The sequence below is a fragment of the Lactuca saligna genome, chromosome 8, assembly GCF_052625555.1.
Source record: "Lactuca saligna cultivar CGN05327 chromosome 8, ASM5262555v1, whole genome shotgun sequence".
NCBI lineage: Eukaryota > Viridiplantae > Streptophyta > Magnoliopsida > Asterales > Asteraceae > Lactuca > Lactuca saligna.
The window spans coordinates 228,096,445-228,120,670 of NC_136424.1; the positions used below are offsets into that span (position 1 = coordinate 228,096,445).

General features: G+C 37.3%; 1 protein-coding gene across 1 annotated transcript; it reads left to right on the top strand.

The window, feature by feature from the left end:
* Positions 1-1,342: 1,342 nt before the first annotated feature.
* LOC145010531 (uncharacterized) lies at positions 1,343-23,700 on the top strand. The gene is made up of 5 exons (XM_078969060.1): positions 1,343-2,031; positions 20,825-21,157; positions 21,736-22,107; positions 22,679-23,181; positions 23,342-23,700. Exons 1-5 carry the CDS (start codon positions 1,343-1,345, stop codon positions 23,698-23,700), a joined length of 2,256 nt encoding a protein of 751 aa, XP_078825186.1.
* The last annotated feature ends 526 nt before the right edge of the window (positions 23,701-24,226 follow it).

Consider the following 24,226-nt stretch of genomic DNA (forward strand, 5'->3'; position numbering starts at 1 on the left):
CAAGATCAAATAAGAGCCTTTATAAGCCCTTTTCGTTTTTTTTCTATATTTTATTATGTAATTTTCGTTTTTATATCTCCTAAATAAGTGTTGGGAGGATAAAAGGGGCTTAGGTTACATCAACCTTGTGATAAACCATGTCTAGGTTCATAGTTTTAAACTTGGGGGTTAAATACCTTAAATTAAAGACACTTCTTTAACTCATGGCTCTTTAGGTGTTCTTCCCACACTATAAAAACGTGGTATTTGTATCCATTTGAAATCAATCAAGTTTTGAATACAATTTGTGAGTTTTTAACGCTTTTCATTCTTTGGGAACTTTAGAACTTATTAGGTTTTCATAGCTCGTGGCGTTCAAACTTATCAATCAATTTGGTGGGTTGATTGTGGCGTTTTATACCAAGGTTCTTATCTCTTTATAGACAACGGGTCGTGGTTTCCACCTTTGTTTTACAATTCTGAAACCAAAAGAACGATCGGGGGAAATGTGTTCAAACATCAATTTTGGGTGAGATCACATCATTTGGTATCAAAGCCAGCTCTTTGTGTTGCATATCTATTTTGTTTTTTTTCTTGATTACTTGAGTTCTAAGACGCATATTGGTAGTGGGTCTTGTCACAAGTTGTCAAGGTTCTTACTAGTGACTTTTGAATTTCTAAGTTGTCAAACTTCTAGATTCTACATTTCTTTTTGTTTCCTTTATATTTTCATTTGGCTATTAGTTTCCTCAAAAAAAATCAAAGGTAAAAAAAAAGCGAAAAGAAGGAAAAAAAGAGATAATTACAAAAAAATCAAAAAAAAAAAAGATTTACAAAAAAAGAGAAGAAAAAACATGAAAAAGGAAAAAATAAAGAAAGAAAGAGGAGGAGGAACAAGTAAAACCTTTTTTTTTCTCTATAAAGTCAATTTGAATTCCAAGTGTAGTCAGTTTTCTTTTCCAAAAAAAATAAGCCATTTTTTGTTTCATCATTAGCAAAGCGAAGTTTGTTTGGCTTTCTTTTCGTGTATTGAGGTTACTTTAATTTGGATACAATTTCTTTTAAGTTGTTTTGTAAGCTTGTATTCCTCAAGGCCACAAGTTTAAATTTGATAATTGCTTCTTTAGTTTGTTTAGAACTTTAAGAGTTAAAAGGGAGTGGTAAAAGGCTGTGTGGTGAGACTAAAAGAGGGTAAAAGCCATTCGAGAGATACATGAGGGTTGAGTGAACTATTTTCGAGAGAAACACGTGAGCCAGTGTTGGGAGGAAGTAACTTATTATATATATATATATATATATATATATATATATATATATATATATATATATATATATATATATATTTGTTTGGCAGAAATATAAGATGGGTGATCAAAACCCCCCACCAAACCTTCAAGTTCAAGCTATGATGGATGAGATGCGACGTTTGATGACAAATGAATTTAACCAAGTACATGAAAGAATGGACCGAATGGAGGTACAAGTACAAAGAACTCGATCTCGAGCATCATCACAGGTTTCTAATGGGGAAGAGGAGGAGGATGGTTGGGAACCTGAAAGGCGACCAAATAGAAGGAGGACACGAAGAGATAACAATTTAAGTTCTATCAAGATGAAAGTTCCTTCTTTCAAAGGAAAATCATACCCGAACACGTACATTGAATGGGAGACAAAAATGGAGTTCATATTTGATTGTCATGAATATTCGAATCGTAAGAAGGTAAAACTAGCCGTAGTTGAGTTTTCTGATTATGCACTAACATGGTGGGATCAACTGCTGATCACTAGACGGAGAAATGGAGAAATGCCTATTGAGACATGGGATGAAATGAAGAGTGTTATGCGGAGACGGTTTGTGCCAAGTCATTACTTTCGTGATCTCTACAATAAACTTCAAAGCTTAAAACAAGGCAGCAAGTGTGTTGACGATTACTTCAAAGAAATGGATGTTATGATGGTTCGTGCCAATATTGAGGAGCATCCTGAGGCAACCATGGCTAGATTCTTAAATGGCCTAAATCTTGAAATTCGTGATCGCATTGAGATACAACTGTTGGATAAGGTGTCTAAGTCCATAACTTATTTGGTATATACTTGACCCGACCGGCATGGTCCATTTGGGTTGCATCTCATCCAAACTATTATGGATAATTTTATGAGAGTTATACACATATGTTTATTAATATATTATGAGTTATAATATATTAATATGAAGTTACGTTATTTAATTAGTTTTAGTCTTAAATTAATTATGAATTAATTTAGAGATTAAAAGGAATACTAATTAAATTATGGGCTATTTGTTTTATATATAGTGTGGGCTAATACTCATTTGTTAATGGGCTAGGCTTATATGGAAGTCCATGGATGATCCATGGAGCTTTTAACCCATGGATCCTTGGAAAAGGAAAGGACATGGGTTATTAGGGTTTCACCCTAACCATGCACACTATATAAGCATTCTTATGGAGCATGAAATGGAGCCTAAGAGAAAACTAGTGAACTAGTGTGTGTGTGCATGTGTGTGGCTGATTTTATACAAGGTGTATACTCTCTCAAAGTTTTCCAAGAGTTTGTGGTGTTTGTGATTCCATTTGAGGCATTCACACTATTGGTGCTTGGCCCTCAAACTCCTTAGAACCAAACTCACCAAAAGGTATGTAATCTCTTCTAACTCTTTTATGTTGAAATGTTCCCCATGCCATGTTAGATAGGTTATAAACCTTGGAAAATTATTATTTTGCATGTATTTAGACAAACATAGATCCAAGGTTTATTAGGGTTGCATGCACACTTAGGAAGTGTTAGATTGCTCAAAACCCAACAGTGGTATCAGAGCCTAGGCTTGCTTGTTTGATACTTGATGCAAAATAGTGAAAAAAAGTCGAAATCGTTGCTGTCAGCATGGTGGACTCGCCGAGTCCATTGGGGGGACTCGACGAGTCCAAGGCAAACTTCAACCTACTCGGCGAGTAAGTTCATGCACTCGACGAGTAGGATCGAAAGAATGCAGATTCTCAACTTTTGCTGCTGGAAATGGACTAGAAACATTACCCTAAACTGTTTTGGTGTTATAAAACTTATTTTAGTTGGTGTAATGGTTGTTCTAATCCATTTACAATAGCATATATCAAAATTCCATGATTTTATGTGTTCATATAATTCTTGAATTTTTGATGATCATGTTCATGTTCTTATGAATTTAGAAAATGATAGGAATTATTTGCTGAATTGTTTAGGATTAATTCTTTATCATTTATGTGTTTTAATGGAGTCCATAATTTGTCCTCAAGTTATGGATTACCAAAGGTCACTTTCATTTAACACACACTTAAAACACATAAGTTACATGAAAATGAAGAGTCTTCATTTTTATGAACCTTTAATTCATAAGTTATGAAAAGAAGAGTTTTGCAAAGTTACAAAACTTGCCCTCAAGTTTTGGAATTTGTAAAGTTTCACACACTTTAATAAACTTTAATTCCAAACCTTAGAGTTTTAATAGTTAAAATTCAACCCTTATACTATTTATAACATTAATGGTTAATTATTATATATATGTATAAGAATAAGTCGTTTTACCGTTAGTAGGCCTCATTCACGAAGCCGGTCTATAAGGTGGGTATAAGGTTGTTGCCTATAAAATGGCGACTTAATGGGTGTATACTCTCACCCACCGCTTGCTTGATCAGTGGAGGGTCGTTAGCCGAACGGGTAGAACAATGACTTTAAATCCTCATTAAAAGTATAATAAATATTATAAAATAACTAAACTCTTTTAATTCCCAATCTTAGTTATTTTAGGAAAAATGTGAATATGGTGCTAGTCCATGGAATTCACACTTTGTACCTTACCAAGTCGTTGGTGGAGCGTGTGTGGTTAACCGGCACAATAACTAGGACTAGTAAGGATCACGAAGGGTGACTTAATGTTTGTCATAGATCAATGGAGCGTGTGTGGTTAACCGGCACATTGATTAGGTGATAATATTAAGAGTACCAAGTGAATTAGCATGGTTATTCACACCTTGTTTTCTGATCCTCGGCATCCCAGTCACAAAACTTGAAGGGCACAATCGAGATTGAAACATGCCATTGAAAAGTTCAATGAATCTCAAAAGAATCTAGGAATTTCAAATCCAATTAAACCTAATAAATCATTTCGTTTTCATGGTGGAAATTGGTGAATCGTCATTCACCTACCTTTCAAATATATTATTACTTAGATTACGGCATCCCTCTTCTAAGTGTAATATATTGTGATTGGATCCTAGCCTTAATATTACATTTGGGTGTCTTATTAAGGATCCTAAATATCTAATCTAAACTTACTTTCTTCTTTCAGATGTCTTCCAACACTAATGCTTCAGGCTCTAACCCAACTGGTTCTTTCTCTCTCATGAATCTTTGTGGGAGGGTCATCTTTGATGGTTCCAACTTCATGGATTGGATTAGGAAAATCAGGATGGTTACTCGTTACGAGGACAAGGAATATGTCCTCGATAAGGAGTTAAAAGAACTTGATGAGTCTACTGCTACTCCTGAGGAGATCGCTGAATTCAGGACTCATGAGAGAGATGCTACTAAGGTGGCATGTATCATGATGGCCACGATGACAGCCGAGCTCCAAAAGTCGTATGAAGATTTCTACCCTTTTGAGATGCACCAAGACCTGATGGAAAGGTACCATCAGAGTGCTCGTCAGGAGCGGTATGAAATAATCTCCTCCATAATAACTACCCGCATGAAGGATGGTGAATCCGTCACAGGCCACATGCAAAAGATGCAAAAGTATGTGGACCGTTTGCTGAAGCTGAATGTTAACATCCCCGAGGAGTTGGCAATTGACATCATTTTGCACTCCTTGCCTTCTTGTTATGATCATTTTCGAATGACATATCATATGAACTATGACAACTGCCAATTCATGTCATTCTTGGACTCATGCATCTTTATAATAACCATTCATGCACAACATGCCATGACCTAGTAGTATAAATTAGGTCAAAAATCTTGCATAAACTTGGATCCAACTAAGGTCTAGGACTAATATACTTGATACTTACAATTCTAGTAAGTTGCTTAGCTACAATAGGAAATGCCAATACTATAATTAGAATAAAGCTTCAAGCTTTGTTATAATTGAAATAGGGTATAAAACTCTAAAAATAAATTAAAACATTCTAATTATACTTCAACATGTTGTTGAATATCAAACAATATTCCAAAAACCCTAAAGAGCCAAAAATCCAAAGTTATAAATTATAAAGCTTAAAAACTTTATAAAATTTGGCTATAAACTTCCTTGATACTTACAATTGTATCAAACATGATTGCTATTGTATTGCTATGTTTCTTTATGTATGTCTATGCAACACGGAACATGAGAACTTATCGTACTAAGGCCCTTCCCTTATCTCTAACCATTAACTCTTTGAGCCAATGGTCGTTATGGATAGCGCTATTAGGAATTGACAACTCCTCACTCGCCCGAATCGCTGGAGTGCATGATACCATATTCATCTATGGAACGATAAGCATAGATCTCGATAGGGCTTCAGTCATAGGTTTGGTTGAGACTCATTGTTTGCTCATACACATACAAACGCGTTTCTCGTTCTAGCAATAAACTTGTATACTTAATAGCAATCAACTTTGTTTTATCATTAAAGCAATGTACTTGTAATTACGAAAAGCATTATTGTACCCTCGATTTATAAACTTGTGATACTCACCAACTATTTTCATAGTTGACGCTCGTTTTACATGCTTTTTCAGGAAGTAATTAGTAAGTGGATGTAAAGATTCATCATCATAGAGCATGCTGCATCGTGTTGAAGCTATTATGAAGCTATATTTTGAACAATGTTATTTTGAAAAACTTGTATTTTGTTTCTTTTGAAGCTATGGGTTGTAAACTTTTAAATACTGCTATGGTGATGTATCTTTATCTTTTGCATTTAAACCGTTATCGCTGTCATACCTTGCGTTTCCGCTTTAGCGGGGTGTGACAGAAGTGGTATCAGAGCTAAAGTTATAGAGAACATCGGTTTTTCTTTAAGAAAACACAACCTATAACTAAAACTTACAAAGAAATTCTTTTGACATCAAACATATTACTAGTATAATTAGGTCGGGAGTTGTATCATTGGACCTCGATTAAATATAGCCTGATCACCTATGTTTAATTAAGGAAATATTTATACAAAGTTTGAGCTAATTATAATGGGAATATGTTCAACAAAAATATTTGAGAAAAATTGATTTCAAAAATTCAAAATGGGTAATTTTGGTGTGTGTAAGCATTGCATATTATAGGCATGCATTGTCATTTATTTCATATCTCATTGAAACTATGTCCCAGTCCACTATGTCAACATCGTCATCTTCCTGCGCTACCGCCTCAGCCGATGAGTCTGGCTACATCACTATTATCCCTCGACGTAATCCCCCCGCCTCGGTAGAAGAAGACCCATCAAAGGACACGGAAGATACTGGGAACTCAGTGGAGATCAGCAATGACATCACCCCGAGTCAACGACGTGAGGCATCACCTACATCGGTGTTGCCACAGGCACCGCTCTATGGACTTCGCATTCGGAGGACAGCGAGAAAGAGTGTTCCCATTCCAGGAAGGATACCCGCCAGCACAGCAGGACATGGCACGGCAGGACCTAGCGGAGCAGAACCCAGCGATGCAGGACCGAGAGCACCCTCACCTCAGCAAGTCATAGGGATACCTGTCAGACAGCCAGGTATGACCCCGGAGGAGTCCCGGAGATTGCAGTCGATAGCAGCGGGCCTACGTCACAGTCTCGCTGTGATAGCTGGGCATCGAGAAGTTTTGGATGAAGTCTTGGCAGGAATGGAAATCCTGTATCAGCATTCGATGGAGACTGCTGACACTGCTAGTGCTGCTAGACGAGAGGCAGGTCATGCGATGACAGCATATTATGTGTTTGGTGGGCTATTCCTGATTGTGGTGTTGATGCTTCTTGTTGGGATAGCGATTGGCTTTTGGTTCTGATTTCAGTATTTTGTTTTATTTTGTTTTAAAATGAAAACCCATGTTGGGTGTCTTTTGGGAAAAATATTTAAAACTTTATTTTGGGATTGATGTATTGGTTTGGTTTTAAGATTATTTCAAATGGTAATGAAAAAATTTATTTTATGTTTGAAAACTTTTACTATGAGGTCAAACCCTAAAATTTATTTGGTAAATGGTTGAATAAAAGAGATTTTTCTTTTCTTTTCTTTCTCAAATCTATATGCATAGTATTAATGCAACCCATTAATTTGACAACACTTACGGTTTTCAAAATGGTAGTGAAATACATATTATACATTATTTTATGTATTTATACGTATTTCTTCTCCTGTGTCATAGAACCATGTCAGGAAGGCCTAATCGCGGGCACCCACAGAACGAAACGCCCGATGTTGCTCAAATGGTAGCACAACAACTCATGCAAGCAATCCCAAACATTGTTACTCAAGTAACTGCAGGACTTAATGCTAACCAAGGTAGTAGTGGAGGAAACCGGGGAAACAATGAAAGAGAATGCAACTACAAGTCCTTTATGGCCTGTAAACCTAAGGAGTTCCATGGAAAGGAAGGTGCGGTCGGGTTACTGAAATGGATTGACAGCATGGAGTCGGTCCTTCATATTAGCAAATGCCTCGAGCGCAACAAAGTTGAGTATCCATCTTGCCTATTCCAAGATAGGGCATTAACCTGGTGGAATACTCTAGTGCAAACCCGAGGCCGTACAACAGCATATCAGCTAACTTGGGAAGACCTAAAGAAGCTGCTGATAGAGGAGTATTGTCCCAAGGATGAACTTCAGAAACTTGAATATGAATTCTGGAACCATTCTATGGTTGGAACACAAATAGAGAAGTACACAGTCCGATTTCATGAACTAGCAAAACTAGTACCTCACATGGTTACTCCTGAGGAGTAACGGATAGATCGTTACATCTGGGGTCTGGCACCAGAGATTCGGGGAATGGTTACCTCAGCAAACCCAACTACCATTCAAAGTGCAGTAAGCCTAGCAAATCGACTAACCAATGATGTGATAAGGATGGGAGCATCAGCAAAGGAAAGCTCTAGTAGCAAGAGGAAGCCAACAAATCAGGGAGAGAAGAAGTATGGAGGCAAGTCAGGGAGGAAGCAGAAAGTCTCAAGAAACTTTATAGTAAGAGCCCAGGAGCAAGAACCAGTGAAAACTCAAGGACAAGAAGTGCAGGAGCGAAAGCAGTACTCAGGGCCGCTTCCGAAGTGCAATAAGTGTAACTTCCATCACAAAGGAGCTTGCCCGGTGTGCCAAAACTGTAAGCAAACAGGCCATTACTCGAAGTATTGTAAGGTGAATAAGGAGGGAAAAAGGACATGTTACGAGTGCGGGAGTACTGATCATCTCCGTAGAGCATGTCCTAAACTGAACAATGGACCTGGTAACAATGGACAAGGCCAAGCTAGGCAAAACTTTCAAGGAAATCAAGTTGGACAGCCAAGAGGTGTAGCCTTTGTGATTGGTGCAGAAGAAGCTCGTCAGAACCCTAAAGTGATAACAGGTACGTTCCTCCTGAACAACCATTTTGCATCAGTAATATTCGATGCGGGAGCAGATAGGAGTTTTGTTTCTTTAGCATTTAGACCGTTAATTGGCTTAAAATCGGTAAAGATGAGGAATGCTTATGCTATTGAACTTGCTGATGGGTATGAAATTAGGGCTAGTGATATAATTCCTGGTTGTACTTTGAATTTAGCTAATAAACTCTTTAGCATTGACCTAATTCCTATAGAGCTAGGTAGTTTTGATGTGATAGTAGGGATGGATTGGTTATCCAAAAATAGAGCGGACATTGGTTGTTATGAGAAAGTCATCAGAGTGCCTCTCCCTAATGGAGAAACCCTTATCATACACGGTGAGAAGCCAGGAAGAAGTTTAAACATAGTATCAAGCGTGAAGGTTCACAAGTACCTGAAGAAGAATTGTATTGCATTCATGGCCCACGTGCTAGAAAGAGAACCTGAAGCTAAGCAACTCAAGGAGATTCCAGTGGTTCAAAACTATCCGGACAACTTCAAGAACTTCTAAACAAAGGGTTTATTCGACCAAGTTCTTCACCTTTGGGAGCCCCCGTGTTATTCGTCAAAAAGAAAGATGGTTCGTTCCGAATGTGCATTGATTACAGAGAATTGAACAAGTTGACAATCAAGAATCGATATCCCCTCCCTAGAATAGATGACTTGTTCGATCAGTTGCAGGGCGCTTCCTACTTCTCAAAAATCGACCTTCGGTCAGGGTATCATCAGCTAAGAATTCACGAAGAGGAGATTCAAAAAACAGCATTTAGAACCCGTTATGGACATTATGAGTTCTTAGTCATGCCTTTTGGACTAACGAACGCACCCGCTGTATTCATGGATTTGATGAATAGGGTCTGTAGACCATACCTAGACAGGTTTGTAATTGTATTTATCGATGACATACTTGTTTACTCGCGGACCAAAGAAGATCACAATAGACATCTGAAGCTAGTGTTGGAGCTGTTGAAGGAGCAGAAGTTGTATGCCAAGTTCACTAAGTGTGAATTTTGGATTCGGGAAGTACATTTTCTTGGTCATGCGATTGGAGAAAAAGGAATCCATGTAGATCCAGCTAGGATCGAGGCAATCAAGAAAGGGGAAGCCCCCAAAACCCCGACAGAAATACGAAAATTCGTAGGATTAGCTGGGTACTACAGACGCTTCATTGAGAATTTATCTAGGATTGCTCAACCATTAAGATCTTTGACCCAAAAGGATAGAAAAGTTCTCTGGGTAGAGAAACACAAAGAGGCGTTTCAAATCCTGAAAAACAAGCTGTGCAATGCACCAATTCTGGCTTTACCAGAAGGATTAGAGAACTTTGTGGTGTATTGTGATGCGTCTCATCAAGGATTAGGATGTGTGCTAATGCAAAAAGATAAGGTCATTGCATATGCTTCCAGACAACTCAAACCGCACGAGAAGAATTATACCACCCATGATCTAGAACTAGGAGCAATAGTTTTTGCCCTTAAGATATGGAGGCATTATTTGTACGGAACCAAGTGCACCATTTATACCGATCACAAAAGCCTTCAGCATATCCTGGATCAGAAAATGTTAAACATGCGGCAGAGAAGATGGGTAGAGTTGTTTAGTGATTATGATTGTGAGATACGATATCACCCAGGGAAGGCTAACGTAGTAGCCGACGCTCTTAGTAGGAAAGAAAGAGTGAAACCTTCCCATGTGAGAGCTTTGGGAATGGTAATTCAGACAAGCTTGAAATCTCAAATCATTAATGCCCAGGAGAAAGCGTTATGCAAGGAAAATCTTCCAGGCGAAACTTTACATGGTTTGGAAGAAAGATTTGAAACCAAACCTGATGGAGTTCGTTATTTTAAAGACAGGGTCTGGATTCCAAGGGTTAACAACCTGAGAGACATGGTACTAGAGGAGTCCCATCTATCTAAATACTCCATCCACCCTGGAGCAGATAAGATGTACAAGCATCTTAAAGAGTACTGTTGGTGGCCTGGAATGAAAAAGGATATTGCCTTGTATGTTGGGAAGTGTTTGACATGCTCAATAGTCAAAGCTGAACATCAGAAACCATCCGGGTTGTTGCAACAACCTGAATTTCCCCAATGGAAATGGGAGCAAATATCTATGGACTTTGTTACCAAACTTCCTAGAACTGCTAAAGGTCATGACTCAATTTGGGTCATAGAAGATCGACTGACGAAATCTGCACACTTTCTCCCCATTCGAGAAGATTTCAAGATGGAAAAATTGGCCCAAATCTACATCGACAAAATTGTTTCTCTGCATGGTGTACCCTTATCTATCATTTCTGATAGAGATAGTCGTTTTACATCTCGATTTTGGTGGATGTTACAGAGGGCACTAGGAACAAAGATAGATTTGAGCACAGCTTACCACCCTCAGACAGATGGGTAAACAGAGAGAACAATACAAACATTGGAAGACATGCTACGAGTGTGTGTCATTGAGTTCAAAGGAAATTGGGATACTCAATTACCCCTAATTGAGTTTTCCTACAATAACAGTTACCACACGAGTATCCAATGTGCTCCATATGAAGCATTGTATGGACGCAAGTGTCGTTCGCCCTTATGCTGGACAGAAATCGGAGACAGACAGTTGACTAGAGTCGAACTTATCCAGGAAACATCCGACAAGATTGCTATCATCAAGGATAAGCTTAAAGCTGCTAGAGATCGTCAGAAAAGTTATGCGGATAATCGTCGAAAACCATTAGAATTCCAAGTAGGAGACAAGGTACTTTTAAAAGTGTCGCCTTGGAAAGGGCTTGTGCGTTTTGGTAAGAAAGTAAAACTAAGCCCGAGATATGTTGGACTCTTTGAAATCCTTGAAAGGATTGGTCCAGTAGCGTATAAACTCCAATTGCCCCAAGAGTTAAGCGCCATTCACGACACATTCCACGTCTCCAACCTTAAGAAATGTCTAGCCGACGAAACATTGATAGTACCCCTGGAGGAAATTAAGATCAATGATAAGATGAGCTTCGTTGAGGAACCGATAGAAATCCTTGACAGGGAGGTAAAACAACTTAAGCGGAGTAAGATCCCGATTGTGAAAGTTCGATGGAACTCAAAACGCGGGCCGGAGTATGCCTGGGAGCGCGAGGACTACATAAAGGAAAAGTATTCGTAACTATTCCCTTGCGATGACAAGCGATGACATAGAATGAATTTCGGGACGAAATTCTTTTTAAATGGGGGATACTGTGACAACTTCCAATTCAGGTCATTCTTGGACTCATGCATCTTTATAATAACCATTCATGCACAACATGCCATGACCTAGTAGTATAAATTAGGTCAAAAATCTTGCATAAACTAGGATCCAACTAAGGTCTAGGACTAATATACTTGATACTTACAATTCTAGTAAGTTGCTTAGCTACAATAGGAAATGCCAATACTATAATTAGAATAAAGCTTCAAGCTTTGTTATAATTGAAATAGGGTATAAAACTCTAAAAATAAATTAAAACATTCTAATTATACTTCAACATGTTGTTGAATATCAAACAATATTCCAAAAACCCTAAAGAGCCAAAAATCCAAAGTTATAAATTATAAAGCTTAAAAACTTTATAAAATTTGGCTATAAACTTCCTAATAGAAGCTTAAAAACTTTATAAAATTTGGCTATAAACTTCCTAATATCAAATTTTATTAATCAAATTATGGATTATACCAATGAACTAGAAATATAAATTACAAGTATTAATCATAAATTATTTGTTGAAAACAAGATTTTTAAATAAATCAAATTGCTTAATAAACATTTTATAAAAATGAATGTTTTTATATAAAATATAGGAGAGAAGTTTATAAAGTTTAAAATTTAGCAGAGAGGAGGCCAAAATGCATGCAAAAACCGGCCATCACCTCTCCCCATGCCCTCTCTCTTCCCCAAAACACAATCATTAAGCTTAAACCCTTACTCCACCTCTTCCCTCTTCACTCTCTTCACACACTTCACTCTCTTCTTACCTCTCTCTAAACTCACGAAAATCCTCTCATTTCTCTGCAAAATTTCGAGATTGTGAAGCCCTTGAAGTGTTCTTACTTCTCTCAAGGTCAAAACCAAGGTAAACAACAACATCTTCTTCCATAGTTTCATGGTTAAACCTCTTTTTCTTCTTAGTCTTCTCTACTTTTCGGATTCTATGCCTTTCCATGGCTAGAAATCTTTATTCTCCCCTTTTGGTTTGTAGATTCTCACCATAACACAATGCATGTGTTAGAGATGGTGAAAATCCGGGATCAAACCCATGCAAGGAGTGGAAAAGATGCACATATGATCATGTGACATCAAAACCTAATATTTCATGTTCTTCTCCATTTCTTTTGTGTTCATGCATGAACAAAAGCATTTAAACCATTTCTAGTACATCTTGGATGCTCATTCATTCCATGCATGTGTTAGAAATCGGGCCTTACCAAAGACATGCATGATGTTCTTGTTGAAATACCCTAATAATGCACACAAGCAAACATGCAATCTGCCAGATTACTTTGTTCGACTTTGAACAGTCATAACTCAGTCATTTCTTAACCAAATCATGATATTCTTTTTGTATTGGTTAGTTACACGAGCTAGCTTTCAAACCCAACTGGTCTCACTGTAAAATATTAAATATCCGATTTTTAGCAGATTTTACAAAAAGGTTGCGCATACAGCTCTTTTTCTGTGATCACTATTTTTATCTTGCTTAAACAATGGCCTTAAACCCAACCATAAATCTGAGGAAAAATACCTTAGAAACTTAACATATCTAGTGAAGTATGGTTGAAATTTCGTGGCTTAAAACCTCACTGAATGGGCTACACAAATTCATGAACTTCAGCCACATTTACACTTCATGCATTATTGCATGCAACTTTTCTTAAATTGTTTGGAATCATTACCCTCATTTCTCTTCTGAATACATTTTTTTACATTTTTCCTTTTGAAAGCCCTTGCATGCATGAGATAATCTGGAAAATTTCAAGAGCTTTTGTTATTTCTTTGATTTATTAGAATTATTGCTAAAACCAAGGGCATAAATCATATAAAATACTTCCAGAGGTCAATAAATCCTAAATAAATTCATGGATGATCCTTATGGGGAATAATGACCCCTCACCAAATTTCAGCAATTTTTGTTACTGTTTCATATGATTTCTAATTTTCTTTTATTTAGGACATGATAAATTACAAAACCACTTTATAGGATGTGAAAATTGTATCTAACAATTTTCGCATACCTTACCTTTGATGGGTGACTCCAGAAAATAATTTCAAGATTTTCCATCATGTTTTACTATTTTTCCCAATTTTCGGTAATTATAATGGTCTAAAAATAGGAGAAATAGTTCTGATTATCCAAAATTCATGAAAATTTACCAGGATATAATATTATAGAGTAGGAGGTTACATAAAAATTTTGAATATTTTTCTCTACTGTAAACTATTTTTCTCTTATTTTCTAAAGTTAATTGCACTAAAATACACTTAAATATACATAAATACCCAAAACCAGTTTATACATTATGAAAACCACTTTTGATATTTTTCTCAGGATATTTATACTGTAAATGATGTTACAAAAATTTATGGTGATTTATTTTAACTGTTTAATATTATTTCTTTAATTAATGACTATTTAAAGGAATAAAGCAAGGAAAAATAGAAATACCCACTGAAAAATATCTTTTATATTTTTCCCAGCCTATTTATGTATAATAACAATTAAATAAAAAGTTTGGGTAATTTTGGAAACTGTTTTCTATTTATTTCAATTTTTATTGAAATAAATGCTCAAAAATCATAAAATATAATTAAACAGCTTGGAAATCCATTTTTATAATTTTCCCAGCTTAGTATTGTGTAATAACAGTTAAATAAAAAGTTTGAGAATTTTTATCCCTTGAATGCTATTTTCATGAATTTATGTTGTAATAAGGACTTAAAAATTTGGAAAGTTTATATTCCAAGGTTGTAATTAATCGCCCGATATATAGAATTTCATTACTTCAGAAAAAGTGTAACTAATTGATCTAAAATCCAATACTAAAACATAAATTAGCATTTCCCTATATGTAGAGTTTAGTATATTAGCATTAGATATCGACATGGAAACTCACTAGTGCGTGTGTTTGATGTCGTAGGATCCCGGTAGTAAGACGTTGGTGCATCCCGAAGTACCGCTTGTGTCTACACAAAACATCGTGAGTATTCACGCACTCCCCTATTTTCGGTTTTTATGTTTTGGGATGGAAAAGCATGTCCAGAAAAACTACTGTTTGCATGTTGTATTTAAATTGAATTGTATCAAACATGATTGCTATTGTATTGCTATGTTTCTTTATGTATGTCTATGCAACACGGAACATGAGAACTTATCGTACTAAGGCCCTTCCCTTATCTCTAACCATTAACTCTTTGAGCCAATGGTCGTTATGGATAGCGCTATTAGGAATTGACAACTCCTCACTCGCCCGAATCGCTGGAGTGCATGATACCATATTCATCTATGGAACGATAAGCATAGATCTCGATAGGGCTTCAGTCATAGGTTTGGTTGAGACTCATTGTTTGCTCATACACATACAAACGCGTTTCTCGTTCTAGCAATAAACTTGTATACTTAATAGCAATCAACTTTGTTTTATCATTAAAGCAATGTACTTGTACTTACGAAAAGCATTATTGTACCCTCGATTTATAAACTTGTGATACTCACCAATTATTTTCATAGTTGATGCTCGTTTTACATGCTTTTTCAGGAAGTAATTAGTAAGTGGATATAAAGATTCATCATCATAGAGCATGCTGCATCGTGTTGAAGCTATTATGAAGCTATATTTCGAACAATGTTATTTTGAAAAACTTGTATTTTGTTTCTTTTGAAGCTATGGGTTGTAAACTTTTAAATACTGCTATGGTGATGTATCTTTATCTTTTGCATTGAAATCGTTATCGCTGTCATACCTTGCGTTTCCGCTTTAGCGGGGTGTGACATGAACAAGGAGGAAGTTACCCTCAGCAAGCTTCAAGGACTCTTGAAGACCGCTGAAACCAGTGTTAAGGGTAAAGCGGTTGTTACCTCTACTACTCCTACTCCAACTTCTACCCCTGTTTTAGCTATTGGGCAAGGCAAAGGGAAAAAGAGGAAGCACCCTTCGAAGGTTACCAAGGGAAAGTCTCTTGAAGGCTCCTCATCAAAGACTAAGAACGGTTCTGTCACTCCTTCTGCCATTCCCAAGGATGCTGAATGCTTTTATTGCCATGAAAAGGCACACTGGAAGCGAAACTGCCCTAAGTACTTGCAGGATCTAAAGGATGGGAAAGTGAAACCCACCTATGCAGGTATTTACACTATATTGTCTAATTACTCAACATATTCTAACTCTTGGGTGCTTGATACAGGATGTGGTATTCACATATGTTCTGATTTGCAGGGCCTAAGAAGAAGTGAGGATGTGCAGCACGGGAAGATAAACTTAATCATGGGGAATAGGAAGGCTTCACCTGTTTCCAAGATTGGAGTTTATACTTTGTTGCTTAATAATGGGTTAAAATTAGATTTGAATAAATGTGTGTACTCGTCTGAAATGGCGAGGAATATTATTTCTTTTCATGCTTTGTACAAACAAGGTTTTACCTTTTCGTTTGATAATGAATGTGGTGGTATTAATGCTTTCTTTAATAATGTGTTTTATTTTAAAGCATTACTTTGTGATGGTGTGTATGAAACTGTGTCGATTGTAGACAACTTAGGAAATAATGTGTTGTATATTGATTCTTCTACTAGCCTAGATAAAGCATCATTGTGGCATTGTCGTCTTGGACATGTAAACAAGAAACGCATAGGCCAACTCCAAAAGAGTGGAGTCTTGGAATCATTTGACCTCAAATCAGATGATAGTTGTGAATCTTGTCTACTTGGAAAAATGACAAAATCACCCTTCACTGGAACTTGTGAGAGGGGTGAAGGTTTGTTGGACCTAATACATACTGATGTACGTGGGCCATTCAAAACCGCCACAAGGGATGCTAATCAGTATTATGTGACTTTTATTGATGATTTTAGTAGATATGGGTATGTCTACTTAATCAAAAATAAGTCCGAAACCTTTGAAAGGTTTAAGGAATTCAAGCAGGAAGTAGAAAATCAATTGGGCAGGAGCATTAAGATGCTTTGATCCGATTGAGGTGGTGAGTATCTTAGTACCGAGTTCCTTGACTACCTTAAGGAGTGTGGGATTGTCTCACAATTGACTCCTCCCAGGACACCACAACTGAATGGTGTAGCTGAGAGGCGTAATCGAACCTTGTTGGACATGGTTCGCTCTATGATGAGTCGAGTTTCGTTACCAATCTCTTTTTGGGGGTATGCCTTAGAGACTGCCGCCCATATCCTTAATCTAGTCCCTACAAAGAAGGTTACCAAAACACCTCATGAGATGTGGACTGGGAAGGTTCCCAATTTGGACCACATCAAAATTTGGGGTTGCGAAGTCTTCGTGAGGCGCGAAACTCATGATAAGCTCGAACCCCGAAGTGAAAGGTGTATTTTCATCGGCTACCCACAGAAATCCTTCGGTTACCTCTTCTACAGACCCAGTGAGAATGTGGTCTTTGTATCACGAAGAGGGATCTTTCGCGAGAAAGAATTTATAAGCCAAGGAGACAGTGGGAGGCAGATTGATCTTGAAGAAATTCAAGAATCAATTGGTGAAGGAACCTCAGACACTAGCAATCAACCTGTGGAGGAAACTCCTGTTGATCCAGCTAACGAGTCTGTACCTTCGAGGCGTTCACACCTGCGTTTTATTATGGTTTTCATATTACTACGGAAGGTGATACGTTTACTAGTGATACTACACTAGTAAATTTGGATGAACCTAGCAGTGTTAAGGAAGCCATGGCAGGCCCGGAGTCTGCTAAATGGAAGGAGGCTATGGACAGCGAGATACAGTCCATGTATGACAATCAAGTTTGGAACTTGGTTGACAATGTACCAGGCCGTAAAACAGTCGGGTGCAAATGGATCTTCAAAAAGAAGACAAACATGGAAGGAAAAGTGCATACTTATAAGGCTCGACTGGTTGCGAAGGGTTTTACTCAAACTCAAGGTGTTGATTATGATGAAACCTTTTCGCCGGTAGCAAAGATTAAGTCTATTAGGGTTATGTTAGCCATTGCAGCATTTCATGATTATGAAATATGGCAAATGGATGTCAAAACTGCTTTCCTTAATGGAAAGTTGGCTGAGGATGTGTACATGAATCAGCCAGAGGGTTTTGTCAATGCAGAGTACCCTAATAGAGTATGCAAGCTTGAGAAATCCATTTATGGATTAAAACAAGCATCTCGTAGCTGGAATCTTTGTTTTGATGAGAAGGTAAAAGAGTTTGGCTTCTTGAGAAGCGAAGATGAGTCTTGCGTGTATGTCAGAGCTAGTGGGAGTATAGTTAGCTTCTTGGTACTGTATGTGGATGACATACTACTCATAGGAAATGACATCCCAACCTTGCAGGAGGTTAAGTCCTGGCTTGGGAAGTGCTTTGCTATGAAGGACCTAGGGGAGGCTACCTATATCCTAGGGATAAGGATATTAAGAGAAAGGAGTAGAAGACTAATTGGACTTAGTCAGAGTGCCTACTTGGATAAGGTGTTGAAAAGGTTCAAGATGGAGAATTCCAAGAAAGGAGATTTACCGATCCAAAGCAATACCAAACTGAGTAAGACTCAAAGTCCGAGTACGGAGGTAGAGATAGCTGAGATGAGCCAATTACCGTATGCTTCCGCAGTTGGCTCGATCATGTATGCTATGATTTGTACCCGTCCTGATGTGGCATTTGCTTTGAGCATGGTCAGCAGGTATCAGGGGAACCCTGGGAAGGCTCATTGGACCGCGGTAAAGAACATTCTCAAGTACCTGCGGAGGACTAAGGATTGGGTCCTTACCCTTGGTGGCAGTGATGACTTGAAAATATTAGGGTATAGTGATGCTGGTTTTCAGACTGATAGGGATAATTTCCGCTCTCAGTCGGGCTAGATCTTTACCTTAAATGGAGGGGCAATTTCTTGGAAGAGTTCCAAGCAGGAGACGGTGGCTGATTCGACTTGTGAATCAGAGTATATATCAGCGAGTGAAGCAGCGAAGGAGGCGATATGGCTAAAGAACTTCATCGGAGACCTTGGAGTTGTACCAGCTATTAAGGAACCTATAGAGATTTTCTGTGACAACAATAGTGCGGTTACCTTAGCCAAGGAACCAAGAGATCATGGCAGATCCCGACACATTGACAGAAAATATCACTTCATAAGACACAAGATTGAAGAAGGACTCCTTGTGACAAGGAGGATATCGTCGGATGAGAATCCTGCAGATCCCCTTACGAAGGGACTGACGAGGGTTAAGCATTTTCAGCATGCGAGACGCATCGGGCTGAGGGACGATATTAGTTTTACAGATTAGATAGTTTTCCTGAAACTTGTAAAATGTAACCGACGTTTGATGATGAATAAAATTTGTGATTTATTTATGAGTAAAGTGTTACTATCATTGTCAATTATTTACTATTGTTTCAGTTTTGCATGTTTTGACTTCCAGAATAATTAATTTATTCAAACCTCCACAATCGATCATACGTCGGAAGTAGGTATGAATCAAGATTGTCATGAATTGGGTTTGTAGATGCCTTAAAGGTGTTTAGACATGGCAATGGTTGCTGCAACATTCATGAGTACTCATAAGTTATGAGTATTGGTATAAACTCACGCTCACTTGTATCACTTCATGGAATTTATCTCGAGTGATCGTGAGACGATAACATCATATAAATCTTTAAACCTAGAGATATGAGTTGTTACCTATGAGTTGGTTGTGCATTGATTGCACGTAAACGCATCAGTAACTTGATGTTATAAAACGTGCCTTTGTGTACAATTCAATAAGTAGTAGAACAAGCATATCAGTCGAAGTTTATCTGTTCCTTCTAGAAATAGAAGCGATATCTAGGCCCCTCGATGATTTTGTGTTGACCCATGTACCAGGCCTGGTCAGAACTAAACCGATGTGTTCAGTGAAGTTCTTCATCAAACAAATCGGAAAATTGAGAAACAACTGCTAGACAATAAGCAAGACATAGTTCCATGTGTTTGTCCGGCTGATATCATGAGAACAGAGGATTATGTGATCACTTATCTAAAATGGCGCTTCATAGTTCGACAGAGTCTTCATTGTTCGAGGGAGTTTTCGAGAGCTACGATTGTTGGTTGGTTCCTGAAGTTATAGGCAAATATAGTTATTAGACTTATCCAAGTGGGAGTCTATTGGATAAGGTGTCTAAGTCCATAACTTATTTGGTATATACTTGACCCGACCGGCATGGTCCATTTGGGTTGCATCTCATCCAAACTATTATGGATAATTTTATGAGAGTTATACACATATGTTTATTAATATATTATGAGTTATAATATATTAATATGAAGTTACGTTATTTAATTAGTTTTAGTCTTAAATTAATTATGAATTAATTTAGAGATTAAAAGGAATACTAATTAAATTATGGGTTATTTGTTTTATATATAGTGTGGGCTAATACTCATTTGTTAATGGGCTAGGCTTATGTGGAAGTCCATGGATGATCCATGGAGCTTTTAACCCATGGATCCTTGGAAAAGGAAAAGACATGGGTTATTAGGGTTTCACCCTAACCATGCACACTATATAAGCATGCTTATGGAGCATGAAATGGAGCCTAAGAGAAAACTAGTGAACTACTGTGTGTGTGCATGTGTGTGGCCGATTTTATACAAGGTGTATACTCTCTCAAAGTTTTCCAAGAGTTTGTGGTGTTTGTGATTCCATTTGAGGCATTCACACTATTGGTGCTTGGCCCTCAAACTCCTTAGAACCAAACTCACCAAAAGGTATGTAATCTCTTCTAACTCTTTTATGTTGAAATGTTCCCCATGCCATGTTAAATAGGTTATAAACCTTGGAAAATTATTATTTTGCATGTATTTAGACAAACATAGATCCAAGGTTTATTAGGGTTGCATGCACACTTAGGAAGTGTTAGATTGCTCAAAACCCAACAACAACATTATGTTGAAATTGAAGACATGGTCCATATGGCTGTTAAAATTGAAAAACAATTAAAAAGAGGTGGCGGGTCTCGAAATAACACTTGGAAGGCTAGTACTTCAAAAAAAATCGGAAAATACACCTACTTCTTCTTCTAATTCCAGATCTGATCCTAAAACAACAAACTCGTCAAAAGGAAAAACCGATTCTTCTACTCTTAGGAATCGTGACATAAAGTGTTTCAAGTGTCAAGGAAGGGGTCATATTGCGAGTCAATGTCCAAATAAGCTTACCATGGTGATTAGAGAAAATGGCGAGATCGAAACAGATGAATCAGATTCTATAGTTTCACCGGAAGATTGTAGTAATGATGAGGAGGTGGCTGTTCGAGGTGATATGTTGGTTGCAAGACGAGCTCTAAATAGTCAATCCAAGGAGGGAGACGACGCCCAAAGGGAGAATATATATTTCATACTCGTTGCTATGTTCAAGGCAAGGTATGTAGTGTTATAATTGATGGTGGGGGTTGTATTAACGTTGCAAGTACTTCCATGGTTGAGAAAAGTTAGGTCTACCCACAGTGAAGCATCAAAAGCCACACAAACTCCAATGGCTCAATGATAGTGGTGAGGTGCGAGTTACAAAATAGGTGATGGTTTCATTTCAGATTGGAAGATATGAAGACGAGGTGTTGTGTGATGTTGTTCCTATGCAAGCTACTTATTTGCTGCTAGGTAGACCATGGCAATATGATAGCCATGTAAGTCACGACGGTTTCATCAACAAATACACCTTTGTTTACAAAACAAAACTGGTAACTCTTGTACCAATGTCACCAATTCAAGTTTAACAAGATCAAGTAAAACTTCAACAAGATGCGTAAAAAAAGAGTGAAGGAAAAAAAGAGAGTGAGAAAAAAAAGATGATGAACAAAAAAAATGAGTGAGAAAAAAGAAGAAGATGAACAAAAAAAAGAAAGTGAACAAAAAAAGAGAGTGGAAAAAACAATGAAAACATGAAAAACAGAGGGAAAGAAAAAAAAAAGGAAAATAAATATATTGCATTGGAAAAAAAGTGAGATAGAAGAAGCTTTTAAATTAGAAATGCATTTTGTACTTCTTTTATTCAAAGAAGCTCCAATAGCCACTAATATTTTGGCCGAAATTCTTCCGAGCGATGTTACCTCTCTCTTGCTGGAATTTGAAGATTTGTTTGTTGAAGATGTTCTAAATGGATTGCCACCAATTCGTGGGATTGAACACCAAATTGACATTGTGCCTGGGGTATCTATTCCCAACAAACCAGCCTATAGAACAAGCCCTGAAGAAACCAAGGAGCTACAAAGGCAAGTTGAAGATTTACTTGCATACAGATTGGTTCAAGAAAGTATGAGCCCTTGTGCCATTCCGGTCTTGTTGGTGCCAAAGAAGGATGGTTCTTGGAGAATGTGCGTAGATTTGTCGTGCCATCAATAATATTACGGTAAAGTATCGTCATCCCATTCCCCGACTCGATGATATGCTTGATGAGTTGTATGGAGCAAAACTTTTTTCCAAAATTGATTTAAAAAGTGGATATCACCAAATTCGCATGAAAGAAGGTGATGAGTGGAAAAAAGCTTTTAAAACAAAACATGGTTTATATGAATGGTTAGTAATGCCTTTTGGCCTAACAAATGCACCTAGTACCTTCATGAGATTAATGAACCATGTTTTGCGTGAATATACTGGCAAATTTGTGGTTGTCTACTTCGATGATATTTTGATTTATTCAAATTGTCCAAAAGATCACCTTGAGCATCTAACATGTGTTTTGAGTGTGCTTAGGAAGGAAAGGCTATATGTTGACTTGAAGAAGTGTACCTTTTGTACCGACCATGTCGTTTTCCTTGGGTATGTGGTGAGCTCCCAAGGAGTGGCTATTGATGAAGAAAAGGTAAAAGCCATCCAAGATTGGCCAACTCCAAAGACTATAAGTGAAGTTTGAAGTTTTCATGGCCTTGCAATTTTTTATCGTAGGTTTGTCAAACATTTTAGCACTTTAGCATCACCACTTACAGAAATCATCAAAAAGAATGTTGGGTTTAAATCGGGAAAAGAACAAGAGCATGCTTTTCAACAACTCAAGTTTCACTTAACTCATGCTCCTTTGTTGTATTTGCCTAATTTTGACAAAACATTTGAAATTGAATGTGATGCATCAGGAATTAGAATTGGTGCAGTTTTGATGCAAGAGGGTAAACCTTCGACATATTTTAGTGAAAAACTAAGTGGGGCAACTTTAAATTACCCAACTTATGACAAAGAGCTTTATTCTTTGGTCCGAGCATTGAAAACATGGAAACACTATTTGTGGGCTAAAGAATTTGTCATTCATTCAGATCATGAGTCCTTGAAGTTTCTAAAAGGACAACAAAAATTAAACAAAAGATATGCTAGGTGGATGGAGTTCATTGAGACATTTCCTTATGTCATCCGATACAATAAAGGTAAGGAAAATGTTGTAGCTGATGCTTTGTCACGTACATACTCTCTACTTTCTTCTCTGGATTTCCAAAATTCTAGGATTTGAACAAATCAAGGAATTATACCACAATTACGTTGATTTTGGGTAGATTTACCAAGCCTGTGAACAATGCTCTTTTGAAAAGTTTTTCTTACATAATGGTTTTTTGCTCAAAGAATCAAGACTTTGCATTCCTAAATCTTCCTTACGTGAGCTTTTGGTTAGAGAAGCACATAGTGGAGGCCTTATGGGACATTTTGGGGTCGCAAAAACATTATCTACTTTGCAGGAACATTTATTTTGGCCAAAAATGAAGGTGGATGTTGGAAGAATTTGTAATAATTGTATTGTCTGCAAGCAAGCCAAATCCAGGGTTCAACACCATGGTTTATATACTACACTTCCGATACCAAGTGAACCATGGGTCGATATTTCAATGGACTTCGTGTTGGGTCTACCAAGGTCCAAAAGTGGAAAGGACTCTATTTTTGTGATTGTTGATAGGTTTTCTAAAATGGATCACTTTATTGCATGAAATAAAACTAATGATGCATCTCACATTGCTGATTTGTATTTTAGAGAAATTGTCAGGTTGCATGGAATGCCAAAAACCATTGTCTCAGATCGGGATTTTAAGTTTCTGAGTTATTTTTGGAAAACTTTGTGGGCAAAATTAAGGACAAAACTATTGTTTTCAACAACTTGTCATCCAAAAACTGATGGTCAAACAGAAGTGGTGAATAGAACCTTGTCCACTTTTTTTGAGAGCTTTAATAAAGAAGAACATCAGAACATGGGAGGATTGTTTACCACATGTTGAGTTTGCATACAATCGTGCCACTCATTCTGCTACAAAAATGTCACCATTTGAAATTGTATACGATTTTAATCCTTTGACTCCTTTGGATTTATCACCTCTGCCTTTTCCTGAGCAGGTTAACTTAGATGGAAACAAAAAGGCTAAATTTGTGAAACAGATACATGAGAATGCAAGACTAAATATAGAAAGAAGAACAGAGCAATATTCAAAACAAGCGAATAAAGGGCGACACAAGATAATT